The following is a 21,085-nucleotide window of genomic DNA, read 5'->3' on the forward strand; positions in this document are numbered from 1 at the left end:
TGAAAATAAAATGAATTTGAATCAGTTAGATAGAGTTTACAGAATTTAACCAGAGATCATGTCAGCGATGTAGATGAAGATAATAAAGTAGGTTAAGGAGAAATGAAGGAGAATTTCTAAATTTGAGCTGAAATATTCATTGATATTTTATTCATTTGGAAGATCACACTGAAATAAATTATGGATTATTAAAAGCGAGTAGAGAGTGAGAAGATAGACTAATGGACATCCTCCTTTTCTACATAGATCACCAGTTTTTTCTGAAACTTTTCCCTGGAAATTACGCAATTCCAAACTAATTCATTACTGATTCGGAAAATTCTAGGAAGAAGCCTATCAATACTGAATACTTGCACCAAGTGTCGTCATTGGCATTCTATTACAGCTAGTAATAAGCCTTGATTGCGCCTGACTCATGCCAGTAGAACGATTTGAAGGCACAAGAAAATTGGGGAAGAGAGAGAGAGAAAGAAGATGATAGGTAACTGGGAAACAGATGGAGAAGATTGACCGCTTGTTCAACAATGAATTCCCCCACCTCTAATTGGCACGTTATTCCCAGAGCAATTCGAACTTTTACATTACCAGCCTATTCATTCATTTATCCCACTTTTTTTACTCTTTCTCCCTCATTCTTTCTCTCTCACTCTTCAAATTTCAAGTCTCGTGTACAAGATCATGTCCGTGTTTACCCTTGTTATTTTTAATGAGACAAAAAAATTACATGCCGTAGAGGCAGTTGTCGATGTATAAAATAGTGGGTGCTCTAGTGTCTCAGTCAATCTCTTATCAAAGTTGATTGTGTGCTCTTCACCTACACTTTTATCCATTCACCAAAGGATTAACCATCGACCAAGATGAAGGGACAAATTCTTGTAAGTATCTAAGCACTTTTTTCTATTATATCTTAGGTCTATTATAATTTCTATGATATTTTATATATTGTCTTTACCGACTTACAAACAACTCTACAATTTTATAAACTCAGATAGCTCATTTGAATTAGCTGTTACCTAAATAGCTACTCATTTTCTTCATTTAATTTATTCTATTTAACTTCACCTATCATTATCATCCGCCTCATCACCCACGCACAAGCCTAGAGCTCATATGAACATCACCCTCAGCAAAAATAACTTTTATAAACTCAGATTACTACTATAATAAGCTGTTTGTAAGTAGGAACAGGAAATAGCTTAATCCTTGCACGTAAGATTGCAACTTTGCAAGTCCATCCAACCATAAATATACCTAAATCTGATCAGATCAGATAAGTGACAATAAGTGAGAAAATACTTCCATCGGAAGAGTTAAAACTTTTTGGGTAGGGCCTCTTTCAGTAGCTCAGCCAGGATTTTGGAATGGCCCTCTTTCCCTCTTATGACGAGTAAATGTCCTAATTAGAATAGTTTCCGAGTTGTTCGTAGTCATTCATTTCTCGTCATGGAAAAGCTGTATTCAAGTTTACGGTTTATCACTGAGAATCGCTAGCTCTCTATATGGATGAATTGGAATCTATATTTTTCGTTTGATAAAGCCACACCAAGAGTGTCGTAGGGCATCAATTTGTTAATCAAATTGACTTCCTGCCAATAAGGCAATGGAGATAGAACTATTAGGATCAAAATTTTCAACAGCTAATCATCAATCAGTTTAATATGTTATAACAAATACAGTACTCGTTCTGTTTATATTATTCCGTCGTGAAACCTTTATCGAATTTTTAATCCAAATAAACCACCTCAAAGGGCCGTTTGTACAGTGCCAGTAAAAAACGGAATCTCAGCTTGAACTTGATCAAATTAAGTCTTGTTTGCTCATTTTATGATTAAACCACCAACCGATTCAATTCAGTTTAAGATTTCACTGTGCAGACAACACTTATCGATAATGATATGAAATTTTATTTAAATAGAACTGAACATACAATAAAACTTAAATTAAAAATAAAACTCTCTCTCTCTCTCTTTCTTTTTCCATCAAGATGTTTTTTGTTCATCATTTACAAGGTACTTTAATCTTTCTGATATTTTCTTTCAATGAATAGTGTTGCTGATCACGGAAATGTCGTAAATGATACGATAATCATTTCAATCTCACTTTTAGAGAAAAAAACATGAATTAATCATTTTGTTCTATGCCCACCTTGTACGAAAACATCTGAAGTGAGAAAAATATGCCAACAGTTGAGATTGAATTCGAATGCTTCAACGATAGTGAGTCTACATTAGAAAATTACAGTAGAGAAAGATAGGAGAGCAACGTTAGCAATTCTCTGCCGAACTGTAGCTGAGTTCACATTAGAATGACAGTAGAGACAGATAGGAGAACAGCGTTAGCGATTCTCTACCTTGCTACTGCCTTCTATAGAGGATAGCTGATACAGGTATATCTGATGTGATATAAACTGTTCTTTCTAATTTAAAATAATGAATTATATTCTAATCGTCAAAAAAATATATTTCTCAATTATTAAACATTACATTTTCATGATTAAGATAGAATATTCTGTTCAATAACTATATTTCTAAATTATTTATAAATCGATCTGGCAACGTTGCAGAGCTAGATATAGCGCTATCTGCTTTGTCGAATGATAGATAAGGATAGCAACACAAATGTTAATCAAATACTGCCAATAAAGTGGAACTCACTATGGAGCTCATGTGGACATCAGCAAATATATATTATTTCATTGTACAGATTGAAATTACTGAGATGTTGCAATTATTCAAATGCATAATTTCCATCTAACTGTTTACCCTGTTGTCAAAATTTGCAGTAGCAGAAGCATTCGTGGTGAATTACAGCATTTACTTTGGATTTTCGTTTAATAAGGCTTCTTTTTCCAGCCACACCAATGTATATTAGTTGATAAGTGTTATTTTGTAAATTTCTAGTGAACTGGTAAATAAATAAGAATAAATAAATAAAATAAATAATAGTTATCATATTATTTCAAATTGGTGGATGAATAAATGAATAAATAAAAGTTATCTATTTTTGTTGCAGGTGTGTCTGTGTGTGGTAGTTTTTGCTGCTCTGGTCTCCGCCAGTGAGGATGACGCTGAGGCAGGTCGTCTGCTAGCAGCACTGAAACCAGACGCCGCAGAAGATATGGATGTCGCTGAATCAGCCTACGGCGGATACGGAGGTTACGGAAGAGGATACGGAGGCTATGGAGGAGGATACGGAGGCTATGGAAGAGGAGGACACGGAGGATATGGAAGAGGAGGATACGGAGGTTACGGAAGAGGAGGAGGATATGGAGGATATGGAGGGTATGGAAGAGGCTACGGAGGATATGGAAGGGGAGGTTATGGATATGGCAGATAGATTTCGTCACATCACACTTCCTTCATCTTGAACATCCTTATCTTCAATATTTATTATTACACATATCTTTAATCATTTCAGAAATGCAGAATACAAAGCTTAAAACGTCAGTGAACTCAAATCTGTCTTTATTGAGGTCCACGTTATAATGACAGTATTTGATCAACTTTGGTTTTGCTATCCTTGTCTATCATTCGACAAAGCCGGTGGTACTATCCTTTTCTAGGTCCACAACGATGCCAATTATGTTTTTGACAGGGTAGAAATATAATTAATTAATCAAGAGAATCAGCATCGCTACATTCTTCTTTCTTTATCCACTGCCATTATAACGTGGACCTCACTATAGACAAAAGGAACCTGAGGGATTGAAATCTGAAAAAATTCCTATTTCCCTTATTTCATTATCTATATGGAATTATATTGCTCAATTCTTAATATCACAACTAGTACCTCTTGAGATCTTTAACGAATCTGTATCACAACACAATTCTTATCATAACTAGTTTCTCTTGAGATCTCAAGTTCCCCTTGAAATCTTTATCATAAACAGCTCTTCGAATCTTGAGAAAAAGTGTCATCTGATTATATCGGTTGTAATAAAACAGATCATACTTATAATGTGTTGGAAACTGCCTTTCAAATGTCTCAATAAATTATTTTCTATACAGAGCATTTCGCAGTCTTTTGTAATTCTTGAACCTGCATATCCTATTTTTGAAAATTCCTCTCCAAATTTCTGAACTTTAATCAATTATAAAATGATTGCTCAATGTATATATCATAATCGTGATCAGCCATAAGCATTGTGACTGTATTGGATTCCAACGCCATGTTATGAGCTGTGGTTGAAATGGAAAAGGACAGGCCCTCTCTCGAATAAGATATGATTGAAATAGGGTTGTCTTACCATTGTGACACGAATATTTGTCGATTATACTTTAACTATAGATGGGTTTCTCAACTCATCATAATTTAATCACACCATACACCTTAAATTATAAAATCACTTCGCTTATATATGGGCTACTTGATTCCATGGTCGAAACTAGTCGTTAAAATATTTTCAAGTTTTTAATAAAAGGGTACTAAGAGTTTTTATTGACCGAGCGAAGTGAGGTCTAAGATTCAAGTCGACGGTTTGGCATTTCTCTTGATGTTTAAATGTTTATATGCTTTTATGTTGCGCATTCACGGCGAACCGCGGTAACAGATTTTCATGAAATTTGACAGATATGTTCCTTTTTTAATTGCGCGTCGTCGACGTATATACAAGGTTTTTGGAAATTTTGCATTCCAAGGATAATATAAAAGGAAAAAGGAGCCTCCTTCATACGCCAATCTTAGAGTAAAAATCAGACTATAGAATTATTCATCATAAATCAGCTGACAAGTGATTAAACAGATGTGTGGAGAAGCCAGTCTATTACTTTATTTCCATAAGGTCTATAGTTTCAATAAGGTACTTGTGGATGAGAATACTGCGTGAGGTCTACTGTTCACAGAACTACTAGTATTGTTTTTATTTTACCTCAACAATAATACAAGGTTAACTCTATGGCTCTTTCAACACTTACTTGGAAATATAGGCCTATAGTAAGATCCACGTTACAAGGTCAGCACCTGATTTACATTGGTGTTGCTTTATCTGTCTATCATTGGACAAAGAAGATAACCCAATCCTTTTCTAGCTCCGCAACATTGCTAGATTGTTTTCAGACCATGCAGAAGTGGACTTTTGATGAGTTGCAAAAAGAAAAAGTTAATCTCAATTTATTATGAAAAATAATAAATTGATCATTGAAAAATATATTTCCGTGACGAATAAAATATAATTCATCATTTTTAACGGTGAATGAACAGTTTTAGAGAATGAACTAATGAACAATTACTACCAGATCATCATCATAATATTATTATACTGGGATAACTTGAACCATGCTATATCTACTAAGACGATGCTATACCGTATAAATACTGTATATACTGCACACACACACATATCGATTTTTGTTCGTACGATATTTTGCCGTCTCTATGAATTCTATCAAAAATGGAACTTAACGAACACCATCTTTTTGAAATCATCAATTTAATCTTATAGAATTTATAAGGACGGCAAAATATCCTACGAACAAAAATCGATGTGTGTGTGCAGGGCTCAAGAAGGCATTGGAAATATTGATATAGAAACACTGTATAGTCCTATCATTTCTACTAACTACATAGCGTGAATATCACTATGATTAATTATAGTATGAGTATCCGTGTTTCGGATGGACACATTAAGACGTCGGTCCCGGCTGCCTAAAAAGCAGTCGTTAGGTCATGTCAGAGGCCCTGAAATTTATCAGTTGCGACCTGAAAACTCTGACACCAGACCTGAGCCAGCCAGATATTATTAATATTTATAGAATGAGTGACCAACGATATAATCCATAGCTAGACATTGTCACGTGGTACTTTAGTACCATCAAATATCTTGAAATGAACCAATGAATTTTAATAGAATTATAAAATGGAAAGAAGGTTAGACCTAGTCAAAGGATCAATCAACTTAAATCGAATATTATTGGCGATTAGGAGTAATAGTATTATCAAAAACGATAAGAAAACATGTATAATTGTGATTCAACAACTATGAGAATCCATTGGCAAGATTAAAAAATTATAAAGCGGCTTACTTATTATTGGCGGATTATAAAAAATAAAAGTTTGCATGAACGTTGAGGTTAGAATTTCGGTATTTGTTTACATTTTTGAAAAGAATCAGTCGATCTTGAATAAATCAATAATTATTGGAATCAATACTGAGCGAATCAGCTGATCATTCGATCAACCAGTATAATAGGTTGAATTATATAAAATTTACTCACAAAGGATATATTATATATACTAAAGGAGGTTGATGTGTAGAAATACGGACAACTATTATTTCTATATAAATATTTATTATAATCTAAAAAGCACGAAAATCCAGAGTATACAAAACTCATATAAAAAACTAAATGTATTATCTATTAAAATCGTATTTAAGATTTATTTATGAAATTAATTTAAGATAAACACTACATGTATTTATATAAAAACTTTTTATTTAAATTTTTTCTATTATGAAGTTGAAGAAGCCCTGATTCTGAGGCGACCAATTGTATGGAGTTTATTAAATTGAAGACCAATCAGAGAGAAGCTTACAAAATTGTTCTAGGAAGAGATAAATTTTTCTGAAAACCTCCTTCTTCTGGCTCAACATCTTGACCTGAGAGGATGCACATGGAGTTTAGGGTTCTTTCTTCCTTTTAAATTTCAAAATTATCAAGCCAAACCCTTTTTAAATGTGAAATATTTGTATTAAATGTTAAATTATCTGTGAACTCAGTGTTGTTGAAGAGTTTGTAATTTATAATCAATTCCCATAAATATATCTTTAATTCGGAAAGAAATCTATAAGAATCTGGACCACGCGCTAGCCCAGCAGAGACGAAAGGAGCCTGCCTAATTAATTATTGGAAATAATTAATTCAATCCACGAGACCGTCGAGAACTTCATGAATGTGAGTGATAAGTCAAACGAGCTCGTTTTAGGTTTTCTACGTATAGTGGGGAAATCAATTAAAAGCGCTATTCAAATTAACTTAAATTAAAGGAAAAGTCACAACGTGTTGAGTGATATCACATAGTCATAAGAACATTTTATAAATTTATTTGATATAAGTAGGAAGCTTACTCCATGCACGGCCCGAACTCATTATAAAACCCTGATATTTTATTTGTTCAATATCAATTTTATTCAGTATTATTTTTTGCTAATTGATCAAAGTAAGCCATATCAAATCTATAGACCAAACAGGTTTTTATTTGTAGAATTTTGAATTGACTGGAAGTCTAAGCATCAGTATTAAATATAATGTGTTTATGAATTTGAAACTCACTATTGTGAAAGCTATTAAATCCTGTGATAATTGTTCAGATTTTAGAACGAATTATTTAAGAAAATATAGATATAAGAAAATTTTATATATATTGAAAAATTACAGATATCGAATATTTTATATACACTTTTTTATGGGAATATATTTTGTGTTTTATGTCAGCATACAAATCATAGAAATTTATTTTATCCTAATTCATCTCGTGATATACAGTTTGAGCTGTTTTAGTACCAATAAATATTCAGCAGCACATAAAATTATTGAATCAAGTAATATTGATCTAGGCTATTAAGAGTACTCAGTATTTATCATCCTTTGATGATAATCATATTAGTTTGCCAGAAAGAGTATATTGATAATTATATTAATAAGGTTCCAGTTATATCATATAAGGATCCAGAGAGCTTCAAGAACTGGCGTTGTAAGTTCTAAGGAATTTTGGAAGGATAAATTGGTGAATACCTGTATTCATGACGAGCGTTTTAAGAATCAACTAGAAACAACTATAGTTGGTCCTTATCATTCTCTAGTGGTACATGGTTACTGACAATCAGTCATCAGATATTCTTTTAATTTCCTCACTGGTATTCTTCAAGAACTTCATAGAAGCAGCGGTAAGAATTATTAATCACCGGTCATTGAACCTTATGGTAATTAATTGTATTTGGAAAATTCATGTATCTACCACTGAGCTAGAGCTGAGGTAGACCACCTTACACAGTTATAGCTTCATAACGTGGGGCTCTATCATAAGAGATAACCCTCCAAGGAGCACAACTTCACAACATATATATAGTCCTGCATGCTTGACATATTATGTAGAATGAAATCGTTGTTGAATCTAAATAAGTTCTATTCAACTTTCTAATTAGGTTTAATAACACTCTTAAAAATTGAATATTTTCAACTGTTGTTATAGTGTTTTCATTGTAATATCAAAATTCCTTCATGAAAAATCGTAATTGAGCATGATTGTGAATCACAATAATATTGTTATTTATACTGAATGAGCAATCAATATTTTCAAGTGAAAATTAAAATTGCTGCCTACTGTGATTCTATAGGAACGACAAAATTTAGATTGTATGGTCACGTGTAACTAGGGTAATTAGAACTCTATTTATTCCTCAACTATAATTCTACACCTCCTCACGTGTAGCTATTACCTATGGGCCAATCACCAATAACCTACGCCTACCGCAATAATTCGTCTTGCGTACAAGATAGGCTGATAAGTGGAACAATACAGATTGAAGGTCTTCATGAATCAATCTTTATTAATAGCTTTCATGATCAGCAACAAAGATTATGCTGTAGGTCTATTATAGTTGGACCTGTACGCTTTCTGTGCCACAACCAGCAGTTGCATCAATTTCATTTTTGTTTCACTTCCAGATTCTCTCACACATTCTCTATGACCCATGTTTTCTTGAAAGATATCATGTCGAGTTAAGTACTTGAGTTATGAGATACTTGTTATCGAATTTCCCAATACAGATGGAGAATATATTCAAAATCAAATCAAAATTTATTGCCATAAAAAACAAAATACAATTTCGTTAAAAATTCTTAACAAGTGATTATTATGAATAAGAATACATTTTTTTTCCTTTAACAAAACAATATTCGCCATGGCACCACCAGCAAAAGTAAAACTTGCTCGCTGGTGGGAGTCTTTATTCTAACCCTAATAATATAGTTATTGATTTAGTTGATCTAATTTATACAAATGAAACAAACCGGAGTAGAAAAAAAATAAATAAATGAAATAAGAAAGAAGGAGAATATGAATGAGAGAAAAATACAAGAGAATGAAGAGATTAAGATGATTATGTACTTGCTAGGCTATTCAATGAGAATGTCAATTCAAATGAAACTCAATTCATGAAAAAACTCCATACAAATCCATTCGTTTATACTATTCCTTTTATGATGTGTCAGAAATAAAGGCGGTAGTGAATTGATGAACTTTGTGCTAATGTGCATAAGCTGTCTACACAACAAACTTAGACTACTATGAAAATTTTGAATTTCCTTGTACTATTTGGTCTGAGTGAGTATGTCGGCCGATCTGCCTCTTCAAAGTTATCTTTATAGTTATTTATGTATTATTTATTCATGATGAGAAGCTCTGGAGAAATGAGTTGCACTAAGTTACTATACACAGTATCAAAATAAATGCTGTTTGAAGTTTCTGTCTGGAATAGATTCTTTTGCTTTTTCTACCAAATTGACCACGATCCATCATGACTCACTATTTAAAGCCTGGATTAAATCCATATAAGGAGATCTAAATCTTCTACCGAACGTCATTTTTGTTAAATGAATAAAGGATGCTGCAATGCATCACTTATTGCTGTTTTAGAAAACAGCAATATAGTCTACATATGAATAGAACGCAATAATCAACTTCATCTGAGTCCACTTTTACAACTAGTTTGCATGTTCTCGCACATTTTATTCAGAATTAATTTCGAAAAAATATTGAAATTAGACATGAATGAGGAAAAAAGTTGAAAAGTTTATTTCCATTTATGACGTGGAAACGTTCCGCCCCTTCTTCATTAAGTCTTGTTTTCATGATGTTTTCTGACAATTAACTTCTTATCCTCCTCTTAACATCTCGTCTTTTTCTTTTCTCAATATTCATGAATACACACTTCTCTCTGTCAATCTTTCTCACTAATATTTTTTTCTGGGATGTTGACTCCTTACTCTTCATGATTGATGAATCCTTCGGAAGGGATCGATTCACGCACGTGCATCGAAGTTGTCTATGCTACTTATAGAGCTGACTATATATTTAATTACTGCAGTAAGCTTTGCCAATCTATAAAACACTTGTCGATCCCAAAGAATATCTATTAGAGTATCAGCTTTCGATGCTCTAAGAGCTCAATTATTCGTCTCTTGTATTTGGACATTTTTCAGCGATGAAGGCAGTGATTTTGGTGAGTGATCTTGATAAAAATATCAATAAGTTATTAAACTGTAAAAAAGTAAGTTCTACTTCAGTAGGCCTATTTTAAAAAGTTTTTTCACTGTTATTTGTGTCATAGCTTTTTAATAAACCATTTTCATTGTTATTTGTGTCATAACTGTTTAATAAGCAACTGGACAACAGAAAGTCTCCAGAATCTGGTGGTTCAATTTTGATAATTCATAAGAAAATATATTTGAAGTGGGCTATTGATTGGATTTCCCATTAAGGTGCGTACAAACTTATGCGCCACGAACACACGCATTTCAATTTTCATCTGCTTATTGACAATATATTTTTATCAGCAATATTGCACAGATAATTTTCATTATCTTTATTACAAAAACAGTGAAATATAGATATCCGCTGATGAAAAGTGAAAAGGCTTGTTCATGACACATTTAAATCTGTACGCTCCTTCTCATAATGTTGTGATGACTTGATATGAGAACCTTGTCCAAACCTTAACAAAGAGGAGTACATATAATGTTAGACAGTTGATTTCTTCCCTAAATTTGAAGCTTACTCTTATAATGATTTGTAGTAATAGATTTCGAAATTATCGGTTGACTTTGATTATTGATCACTGTTGTGAATCAGTTGACACAATTATTCTAAGAATGATAGACAGTTCACTTTTTCACAACAGAAGAATAGGCCCATATAGTTTACAAATATAGTACGAACATTTCGAGCACAATTAAATTTACATTTGATTGGTTCAATAAATTTGTTTTTTCATCATTTGGTTTATAGAACTTCATTTCTCAACTTCACTCAGTTAGAATAAATTCATTATCTGATATTCTAAGTAGGCTAGATGTAATAGACAAGCTTATTAGGAGCTAATTTAATTCAATAAATTCAATTATTGATTAATGGCTCTTTTCTCATGCTTATTCTGCCAGAAGGAAGAAGGATGAAGCTAGTTCTCGTGATATCAAAGAATCGAAACGTATTCATAAGCTATAGAAAAATTCAATATTCAAATCCAAAGTTGAAATACAATTTATCTATATTAATAGTGAACATTACTTGTTTTACTCTCTTCAATTTCCGGCATTTATCATTGAAGAGCTGTCTTCTGCTCACACAGAGAAGTGGGTCCGAAATCTCTTTCATTTAATGCTCTCCAGAGTATAATTTATTTAGAAAAACATTTTACCGGTTTCTGTTGTTACACCATTGCCAACCTCTGGTAAGCTGGTAAAAGAATATAAGCTTGTCAACAGGTAAATATGTAGTTTCCCAGTTATTGACAATGATTTCACACTGTTACAATAACCAAAACCGGTATCTCGTTATTCGAGTAACGTGCAGGTTGCATACCCACACTTCTGCAGGCGCTGATTTTATTACCGTGAGATCCACTTTATAATGGCAGTATATTTGATGAACATTGGTGTAATATTAATTCGACAAAGCAGATAGCGCTATCTGTTTCCAGCCCTGCAACGTTGCCAGATCATTTTTGAACAATGTAGATATTGTGATGAATTTTTCAAATAGACCTCATGAGAAGAGAGAAAAATTGTGATTAACCTTCTTACAAGGAAGAATTTGCTAAAGGAGTAGTTAGCGACCGAGCGATAAAACTTACTTATCAGTAACTGTATATTAGATAAGATATACCGTTCTGTACTGAATATTTTCTAGAAAATATTTAAAATTATAATTATTCTGCAAATAAGCACGAATTATTTATGAATTGCTCATTGAATTTTGAGGTTACACTTTGTTTACTACCGATCAGATGTTTAAAGCAGCTCGAACACAGCTGACTGATTCAAAGTATTGTCAAATGTCATGCCGGTTTCATGCAAGGTATAATATCATTTCTAAAAATTAAAAACTATCAATAAGGACCAAGAATTTCGAATAAAAAATAAAATGTATATATTATTGTTGAAATTATTTATTATTTAAGAAATTATATTATAATGTCAGGTCTTATTGTAACTAACTAGGTCATAGCATGAACAGTATATTATTGATAAAAACAGGAGAAATTAATTATAACAGTCTCAGACACAGTAAAAATTGTATAAGAATATTAAATTATTAATTATTATTTCAACTGAACCACATGGTGATCGAATCTCTTTGGCAAGCCTAAGCCAATCATAGTGCATAGAAATAGCACCAAAAAGGTGATCGTTTGAAAACAACATACGTTAATCTGTTATCAGACAACAAACCTGCCTTATCATATACGCTAGCACATGTACATTGTATAAGAGGAACTATGTCTAGAAGATTAAGCAGTTTAAAAATTATATAAACTGAGTATTATTGTAATTAAAGGAATTATATTCTACTGCCTGCCACTGACGTCACATCTACGTCATAATCGTTCTACCAATGGCAAATTTTTATGCAAATTTATTACACCGAGATTCTCAGAAGAAGGCTCTAGCCAAGAAGCTTAGAGAAAAGACAGCACTTCCTTTTGAAATCCTCACCGTTCAGATCTCTTTAAAGTTACCAAGACCTATTCGTAAAAATTCTCGTTCGATTTATATGTTTTATTTGTGAGCCAATATTTTAGGCTATTCTATTGTTATTCGTAAATCTATGTTCAGCAATCAATAAATTAAAAGTCTAAAGTTAAATATCCCTTAATTGATTGGTGAAGGAAATATTTAATTAAATTCCCCACGTGCCGAGACCGAAGCCTGGATTGCTGCCGACCAAACGTTTTTGATCTAAAGAAGAAAACCACGACCGCCAAGGAATTTCACGTGAGTTATAAGTTTAAAGGGGCCCCAATCTACGCTTCGAAATATTTCAGTGCAGAAAAATATAAATTTTCTTCGTTAAATTATTGGCCATGCGACAAGCGCTTTTAGTTATTAAGAGCCTAGAATTATTCATATAGAATTTCTAAGAATTGTAGTTGATTAACTATCCTCTGCTGCCAGAACCACGACCCCGAACAATTTAAAAACATTTTTTATTCATTTTCACTATTTTTTCAAAACTGTTAAATTTATCAATTGTAAAATTCTGTCGAATCATGCATGGTGTCATGCAAGCACAAGAAAATTTTTAACTCTTTTGTTAATGCTAAATTATTATCAATCTGTAAATCAAATTCCGAATCTGCACTGTGAGATCATATATTTTATCATAATATATTTCAATTTTTGTTAATTCGTATTCTGAGTTCGATTATTTCTTAAGCCTGTCAATTATTGTGTCTGATACGTTCTATATTATCAAGAACCGATCGAATACGATCATTGAAATAATTGAACTAAGCTGGATATTGGAACAGGTCTAAGTGGATGTAGTGAGTGGGTTCAGATCGAGATATTTGTTCTTTGTCCTTACCTGCTCATATATCAGCTTTTATCTGTTACCTACCTCGACTTAGGAGCGAATACCTCAACAGTACAGCAGATGCAGCCAGAGATCATATAATTTCCTACAATAGAGCTTAAAACCCGACAAGACTCTGTTCTCGAAATATATTCTGAACGATATTTGGTCCAAGTACTGTATTTTAATCCTTCAGAACTTATTAGAGACGCAGTCCCGTAAATTATCTACATCGGGATTTTTGCTCGACCTGTATGATTTTGTATGCTCATTCTTCAAAGGTAATAATTTTAAGGTATCCGTATTCAGTGTTTTAGCGTCCGCTACACTACTTATAAAAATTTCATCACCATACAATCTATCATAAGAAGAATCAATGGTGAGCGAGCGTTTAGGCCTCCTGCGATTCCGACAATTGTATTGAATCTTGTAGTGAATCAATCAGTATGGTATACACTTAGCGTCCACGCACGCAGTTACAAAATTTATAACCTCAACACCGTTGATTTAGTACAAGATTCACTCTACATATGTGAAGTCGTTAAAAAACGCTCCACAATATATAATTCGGCTACTTGACAAAATATTCAATCTCAAAATTATGAAAATTTATCTTTAAATCATTGAAAAATATTTTCTTGACCAATAAGAAATATTTTATTATTCTACACAAGAATTAGCAGTTAATATTACCGACATCAGCTAACTTCTTTGGAAAGCAGTGGCAAGGCAGAGAATCTGCTACGCTGTCCACCTATCCTCCTCCACAGCCATTATACTACTTTCTACACTATTTACATATACTTTTCGTACCTATGCTCATATGTATTTATACCTTTTGTGAATTTCATTCACTGTATTGGTGTAGTATAGTGTATAGTCTTTCAAGTCTAGTGTTTCATCTTATTCAATTGCTCAAATTTGATTGTACGAGCAAATAGTAGTGAAGCCTGATTTGGGCTTAATGCCTGTAATCATAGGGTAAAGACACCGTTCAACATGTAGTAATCATTTGTCTCTGCTGTGATCTTCCTTGATAATAAATAAATGAATAAATTATAGCCTAGACCTCACTATAGTGACCCTGTTGAATGATCAATATTTTTGTTTAATAATTATTAGGTACTAAATAATTGTTGACTTATTATTCTTAACTTGTTAAGCTGTGTAATCTTGTTATATTTTTGATTATGGGTAAAAGAAAGGAGACGGGGCCGCCGAAAGCAATGGATGAACAGGTAGAAGTTCTAGTGACCCTTCAGTGGTCGCCTATTGTTAATGAGGTTCGACATTTTCGTGGTCTATTGTTAAGGATTCCATTCCAAGGAATAAATTGGTGGCCCAGTCTGATTACTTAAAGGCATTTCCAGCTGTAAACCAGTGGTAGCCTACATTGATTGGATAAACACACACATTACTCTCGACTATAAGTACAAATTTACTCAAACTTAGAACGTATTATTTTTTATAAAGATTTTTTAAGAAGACTTGTGCCACGAACACACGCCGTACGCTTTCCATAAGCTGATGCTATAATTATCATACTATACATTATATTGAATTATTTGATAATTATATTCATACAAATGAATAATATAATACGCATATCATCAGCTGATGAATAGCGCACGTGGTGTGTAACCACGAATTGTATGTAACTCAAGTTAGTCTGTGTACAGCTTGTGAGCAACTTGAGTTTCATCAAAATGAACCATTAGAAATAATTGAATAACAAGTACTTGAAAACTGATCTAGATTCAATAATAAAGTGAGAATACAAGTATCAGGTATGGTGGAAAGTAATAGATGAGTCCCTACCAGCTAAAACTGCCTTCAAGAAAGCAGACGGGGCCACTCCGGCCACTAATAAGGGTAATGAAGCGGATTCAGAGGACAATAGAGTGTAATAGTCGAGAGTTGCAGGATGCACCTTTTTGGAACAATAGCCCAGTGTACAGGTATCGCGGCCCCGTCCCCTTTCTTCAACCCTTGCTTATGATTTATAAATATTCTGATATGGATTGAATAAAATTTGAAATTGAATTCGTTTGACAGGTGTGCTTTGCCGTGCTAGCGTTCGCTGCGCTGGTCGCAGCTGATGATGCGTCTCCGCTGCTCAAGGCTCTCAGTTCGCAGCCCGCAGCGACGGACGATTTACAGGCATCCGAAGCCCGCCATTACGGCTACGGGGGCGGTTATGGGGGCGGGTACAGAGGCGGACATGGGGGCGGCGGATATCACCACGGAGGTGGAGGCTACGGAAGAGGAGGAGGAGGACATTACGGTAGAGGACACAGAGGATGAGAGAGAGATATATAACACTGCACAGCTCACTCTGAAAAACACTGCACACTTTACAAAATAACAAGTACAATATTGACTGGTCCATAAAGCTTCAAGATGCATATGAAGTTGAAGATGCAGTTGAATACAGTTGATACAGTTATAGTTCGAATATTTGACAATGATTTTGTACTATCCACACTCAGTATGATTCCATTTTCAGAAATATTATTGTTGTTCATTATTTATTGATAAAGTTAAATAAAGTGACTAATTTTAAAAATTCTTAAGATTTATTCCAAGAGAATAAATATAGAGAATATAACAAGAGAATATTTAAAACCCTACCTACTTTTAGAAAATATAATTTCAGTTCAAGCACCAAAAGAGTAAATTTCTGAACTTTATCTTTAAATAGAGCTCTTTACCTTAATTTGAAAGTTCTTAAGCCGCTCCTTAAGCGTTTACACCAAAGTTATTAACAAAATGTTTATTTCTCCGTCCTTATAGATTCTATTAGATTGAACATAGCTTATCATACACATGATGTTTTGATACACATGATAGCTTGATACACATGTAACACATGTGTTTGTCAAGTTCCGTTCAATGTAATAGAATCTATAAAGACGAAAAAATAAACATTTTGTTAATAACTTTGGTGTAAACGCTTAAGGAGATAAAGTTCAGGAATTTACTCTTTTGGTGCATGTACTAAAACGCAGCATTAGTTTACTTCTAAATTTCTAACTTTTATTTGAACTTTATAGCTGCGTTTACACCAAAGATATTAACATAATGTCAATAGCTTAATCCTTATAGATTCTATTAGATTGAATATAACTTATCATACCATGATAAACATATGTGTTTGTCAAGTTCCGTTCAATCTAACAGAATCTCTAAGGATTGAGTTATTAACATTTTGTAAGTAACTTTGGTGTAAACCCAGCTTAATACTTACAAATGAGGAATCAAGATAACAGTCAATAGTCCATTCTATGGATATGCTCGCAGAATAGTCAATTGATGAGTCATCAACGAATGAATCAATTCATTAAACTATTATAACTTTTTTTGTTGTCATTAAAACGTTACACGAGGGGTGTCCACAGAAGGGGGGTGCGAATGACGTAATATCCCGTCTGAGCTACTGGACTGATTAACTTGGAATTTGGCATATAGATTTATAATTTATAGAGGGTGGTTATAGACCTATTTTAAATTCATCAAGATTTCAGTGGGTCAAATCTTCAGTTTGTCAAGTTTTTAATTAGACACTTGCGTAGCACGGGTTACCCGCTAGTATAATAATGGTGAGGAGAGGCTTGCCGCATTCAAGTCCGTTATCTGTTTTTTGTCATACAGTCGTCCCCCTGTATGATCGGAGTGGGATCGTTACACCATAGAGAAAAGATAGCATAAGTAGATATCCCATGGTATAGGGCGTTTATGTCGCAACTTTTACTGTTATCCCAAGCCGATAGTTCACGTAGTTCTTTCCCATGAAGCTGTGTGACGCTGGTAGTCTCTCAAATTGTGCCGTTCATACACTATCACCCCAACAAAACAGTAAAAATTGACAATAATCGACAGTAATCGGCTTGAGATAACAGTAAAAGTTGCGACATAAATTCCCTATACCATGGGATATCTACTTACGCTATTGTTTCTCTATGGTTACACTGTATGTCAGGTGTGTCCCCAGCTTAATGCTGTTAAATTATTGAATTGTTAGAAACGTATAATTCATTCTGGACAATTTGCAACCAGATAGTATAGAATGTATCACATTCTACACTCTGTTCGCAACTTGATGAAGGAATTCTCAACGAAGCGTAAAAGCCTGTCGGGCGATATGCAACTTTCTCGAGCAGTTCGGCATTCAACATTTCGCTACTGTAGAGACTTTATTAAGCTACGAAAACTTTTCAAAGCAGAAACTTCTCAACGCTTACCTGAGCACACTTTGTCATAATTTTTACAAATCCCACAAAAAAATAAAATGTCGGCAAGTGGATGATGAAGTGAAGGTCACCTTTCGCCTCAGGGCACCTCCTTTTTGCCTCTTCGTGGAAGTGTTGCCTGAAGCTCATCTTAAATACTCCTAGCAAACTTACAAATATCAGGAAATTTCTTGACAAGATTTCTGATTTTAGGAATAGTTGAGTGTATTTTTAATTTGTTCTTAACTCTATCAGTAAAATTAATCAAATTTGCAAAGTAATACTTGATCTAACCGGTGTTTTGAAAGGTGCGGTAGTGCAGTGAAGCCAAGCCGGTTTTAGCAAAAAATGATTGCTGCTCTTCAAAAACCAGTCCTGATCTATAAGTGCCTGTAATTATTTTTATTGCCCTCATTGGGATGCCACACAGCATCTGAAGTCTCAACTGAAGTTCATCTTTCAAGACTGCTCACTGATTTTTGCTGAATTTTTATTACGCTGTAAAACTAATCAGTGTTATGATCTTTGTCCTGAAGTAAATCATGATTAAGTTCAAAAATAAATTGTTCAACTCGAGTAATATACTGCAGTTAAAAAATAGTAGAGTACTGTTTCAAGGGAGAAGGCCACAATGTGGCTTACGCTACTGTAGCCTAAGGTACATACCACAAATACTAAAATGACGGATTAACTTTAAGGTGTATGTATAATACTATTCTGAGTTGAAAAGAGTTGATTTTTGTAAAGAAAGCTAAGCTCCATGTGAAATTGCAGCACATTTCTCAAGCAGTATTACGGTATTAACGATATCTATTACATAACAACATAATTTTGAAGCAGGTTCCAACAACTTCACAAACGTTCCGGAACAATAGAAAATGAGCTATACAAATCCAGTTCATCATTCACTGGATAGAAATTGAGTGGCGGAATGCACCTGTCCAAATCAAATCAACGCTCAAATACAAAGTGTTCTAAACCTCATTCAAATCTTTGTAAAGTTTCATCAAAGAATCATCAAAATACGATGATGAATAATCAATTATCCTGTTTTCAAGTGGGACTCTTGAATTTGTAGATGGTCTATGATTATAAACTATATTCAATTAAGTACTACTAAGTACTACTCAATGAAGAGATGACAATTTTCACTCCACTACGATTTTCACAGTGACTACAGTAATGAAGTCATTTTTTGCAGTGAAATTCAGTCTACATCTTAAAATTCCTGCAATCCCCTTTGTAGAGCCAATACATATGAATATCATTTATGAGTCTAAAGACCTCTTCCCGATGGATTGTAACCCACCTAAAATTTAGGTCCAGATTATATTCATCTCTCATCATCATCCGTTTCATCACCCACGCACAAGCCTGGAGCTCATATGGGCATCATCATTAGCCAAAACATAAATAATTTTCCAACAAACCATATTTGAAATGTGGTTTTTCTTTTTGTTTTTAAAACATTTGATGGAATCTACGACCATAAGAAGAACAACAGACAAACAGGTAGCTATTACTATTTAGATGAGCCCGCATTATTCAGTTTTTCTGATTGTGGTCTTAACTAGACAGACAAAAGAATAGAATAGTCGGTATATCAACCATGTTTGAATGTGGAAAGTTGAAATAGCATCATCTTTTGTTCTTTAATTCCTCTGATAACAATCAACTATTACAATAAAGATTCTATCGGCCGAATGTTACTGCCAGAGCCGATAAAAAGTTCAAGTTTAAACTTATCTTATCCTTTTTGCTGTCACTTCCAACATGCTGCCTGTAAAGAGCGAAAAAGTAGCTTATAATCTGTCACTTTTCCTCATTTATCTTCTGTATATCATTTTAGCCTTGAAACACTATTAGACGAATAATACTTATATGTTATGCTATCTTTCCTCTGTGCTATTATTCTGCCTTGAGATCGGTCAATCAGGAAAAAATGCATCAGATTCTGATGAACGCCATTGAGCGCAATGGTTTTCTTGGCTTGACTTGATTTTAGGAGTCCACAAGTGAACCCAAGAGTTCAATTTCTACGTGAAATTAATTTTTGAATACTGTAAAGTTGAATCCATAAACAATAATAAAATCAACAATTAAATGTTAAACAATAAAATGTTAAAATTTGAATACTGTATTGTTAAATTTAGTGAACAACGGATCTTCAACAATAAAATGTTACAACATTGTTTGATCGACTTCATTGATCAGTGATGATCTATCATTATTTGATCAACAAAAATTTATACAATTTTTAAAATACTTTATTCTATTCAAATACCAGCCAACAAATATTTTTGATCTGCATTCTGCAATTCAAATCTGAACCGCGTGATCTGGAGTCAGCCATTTTTGGTAGCTCAGCTGATATGATTGTTACAACTTTGGCCGATAGATAGCGCAATCAGCAGTGCCTATCAGACGACCGTTTTTAGGTTTAGGTTATGTTGTTAGGAAACATTGTCACCATACGTAGTTATTAGAATGATTTAATTTGCAGTTTCTATAAAAAAATGTAGATGGAGGAAAAATGTTGTGTACATCACGAGCGAAAATACTTTTTCTCCCTCAGGAAAATTGTTGCCCTCGGCTTCGCCTCGGGCTTCAAACTTTTTCCCTCATGGAGAAAAAGTCGTATTTTTCACTCTAGATATACAAATAACTATTTCAACAAACCACATTTGATATGTATGTTTTCTTTATGTTTTTTGGAACATTATATGGAATCTACGATCATAAGAAGAAGAAGAACAGACAAACAGGTAGCTATTATTTAGATGAGCCTATTATTCAGTTTCTCTTATTGCAGTCTTATCTAGGTAGTCAAAAGAATAAAATAGTCGGTATACGTTTGAATGTGGAAAGTTGAAACAGCTTCATCTTTCGTTCTTTAATTCCTCTGATAACAATCAACTATTACAATAAAGATTCTATCGGCCAATGAATGCCGCTACAAGAGACGATAAAAAGTTCAAGTTTAGACTTATCTTCTGTATCATTTCAGCCTTGAAACACTTCATAGAATAGACGAATAATACTGGTAGAATATCTTATGCTGACTTTCCTCTGTGCTATTATTCTGCCTTGAGATCGATCAATCAGAAAAAGATGCATCAGATTTTGATGAGTGCCATTGAGCGCAATGGTTTTCATGGCTTGACTTGATTTAGGAGTCCACAAGTGAACCCAAGAGTTCAATTTCTACTTGAAAGTAATTTTTGAATACTGTATTGTTAAATTTAGTAAACAACGGATCTTCAACAATAAAATATTACAACATTGTT

The 21,085-nt window shown here is 33.5% G+C and overlaps 2 protein-coding genes across 2 annotated transcripts; both read left to right on the forward strand.

Moving 5' to 3' along the window:
- The first annotated feature begins 570 nt into the window (after positions 1–570).
- LOC111055845 (neuropeptide-like protein 31) lies at positions 571–3,392 on the forward strand. The gene is made up of 2 exons (XM_022343144.2): positions 571–875; positions 3,013–3,392. The coding sequence occupies exons 1-2, from the start codon at positions 858–860 to the stop codon at positions 3,334–3,336; spliced, it is 342 nt and encodes a 113-aa protein (XP_022198836.2). The 5' UTR covers positions 571–857; the 3' UTR covers positions 3,337–3,392.
- A 6,452-nt stretch (positions 3,393–9,844) lies between these two features.
- LOC111055846 (dormancy-associated protein 2-like) lies at positions 9,845–16,148 on the forward strand. Its single transcript, XM_022343145.2, has 2 exons — positions 9,845–10,219; positions 15,625–16,148. Exons 1-2 carry the CDS (start codon positions 10,202–10,204, stop codon positions 15,871–15,873), a joined length of 267 nt encoding a protein of 88 aa, XP_022198837.2. The 5' UTR covers positions 9,845–10,201; the 3' UTR covers positions 15,874–16,148.
- Positions 16,149–21,085: the final 4,937 nt, after the last annotated feature.

The sequence above is a fragment of the Nilaparvata lugens genome, chromosome 2 (assembly GCF_014356525.2).
Source record: "Nilaparvata lugens isolate BPH chromosome 2, ASM1435652v1, whole genome shotgun sequence".
Lineage (NCBI taxonomy): Eukaryota > Metazoa > Arthropoda > Insecta > Hemiptera > Delphacidae > Nilaparvata > Nilaparvata lugens.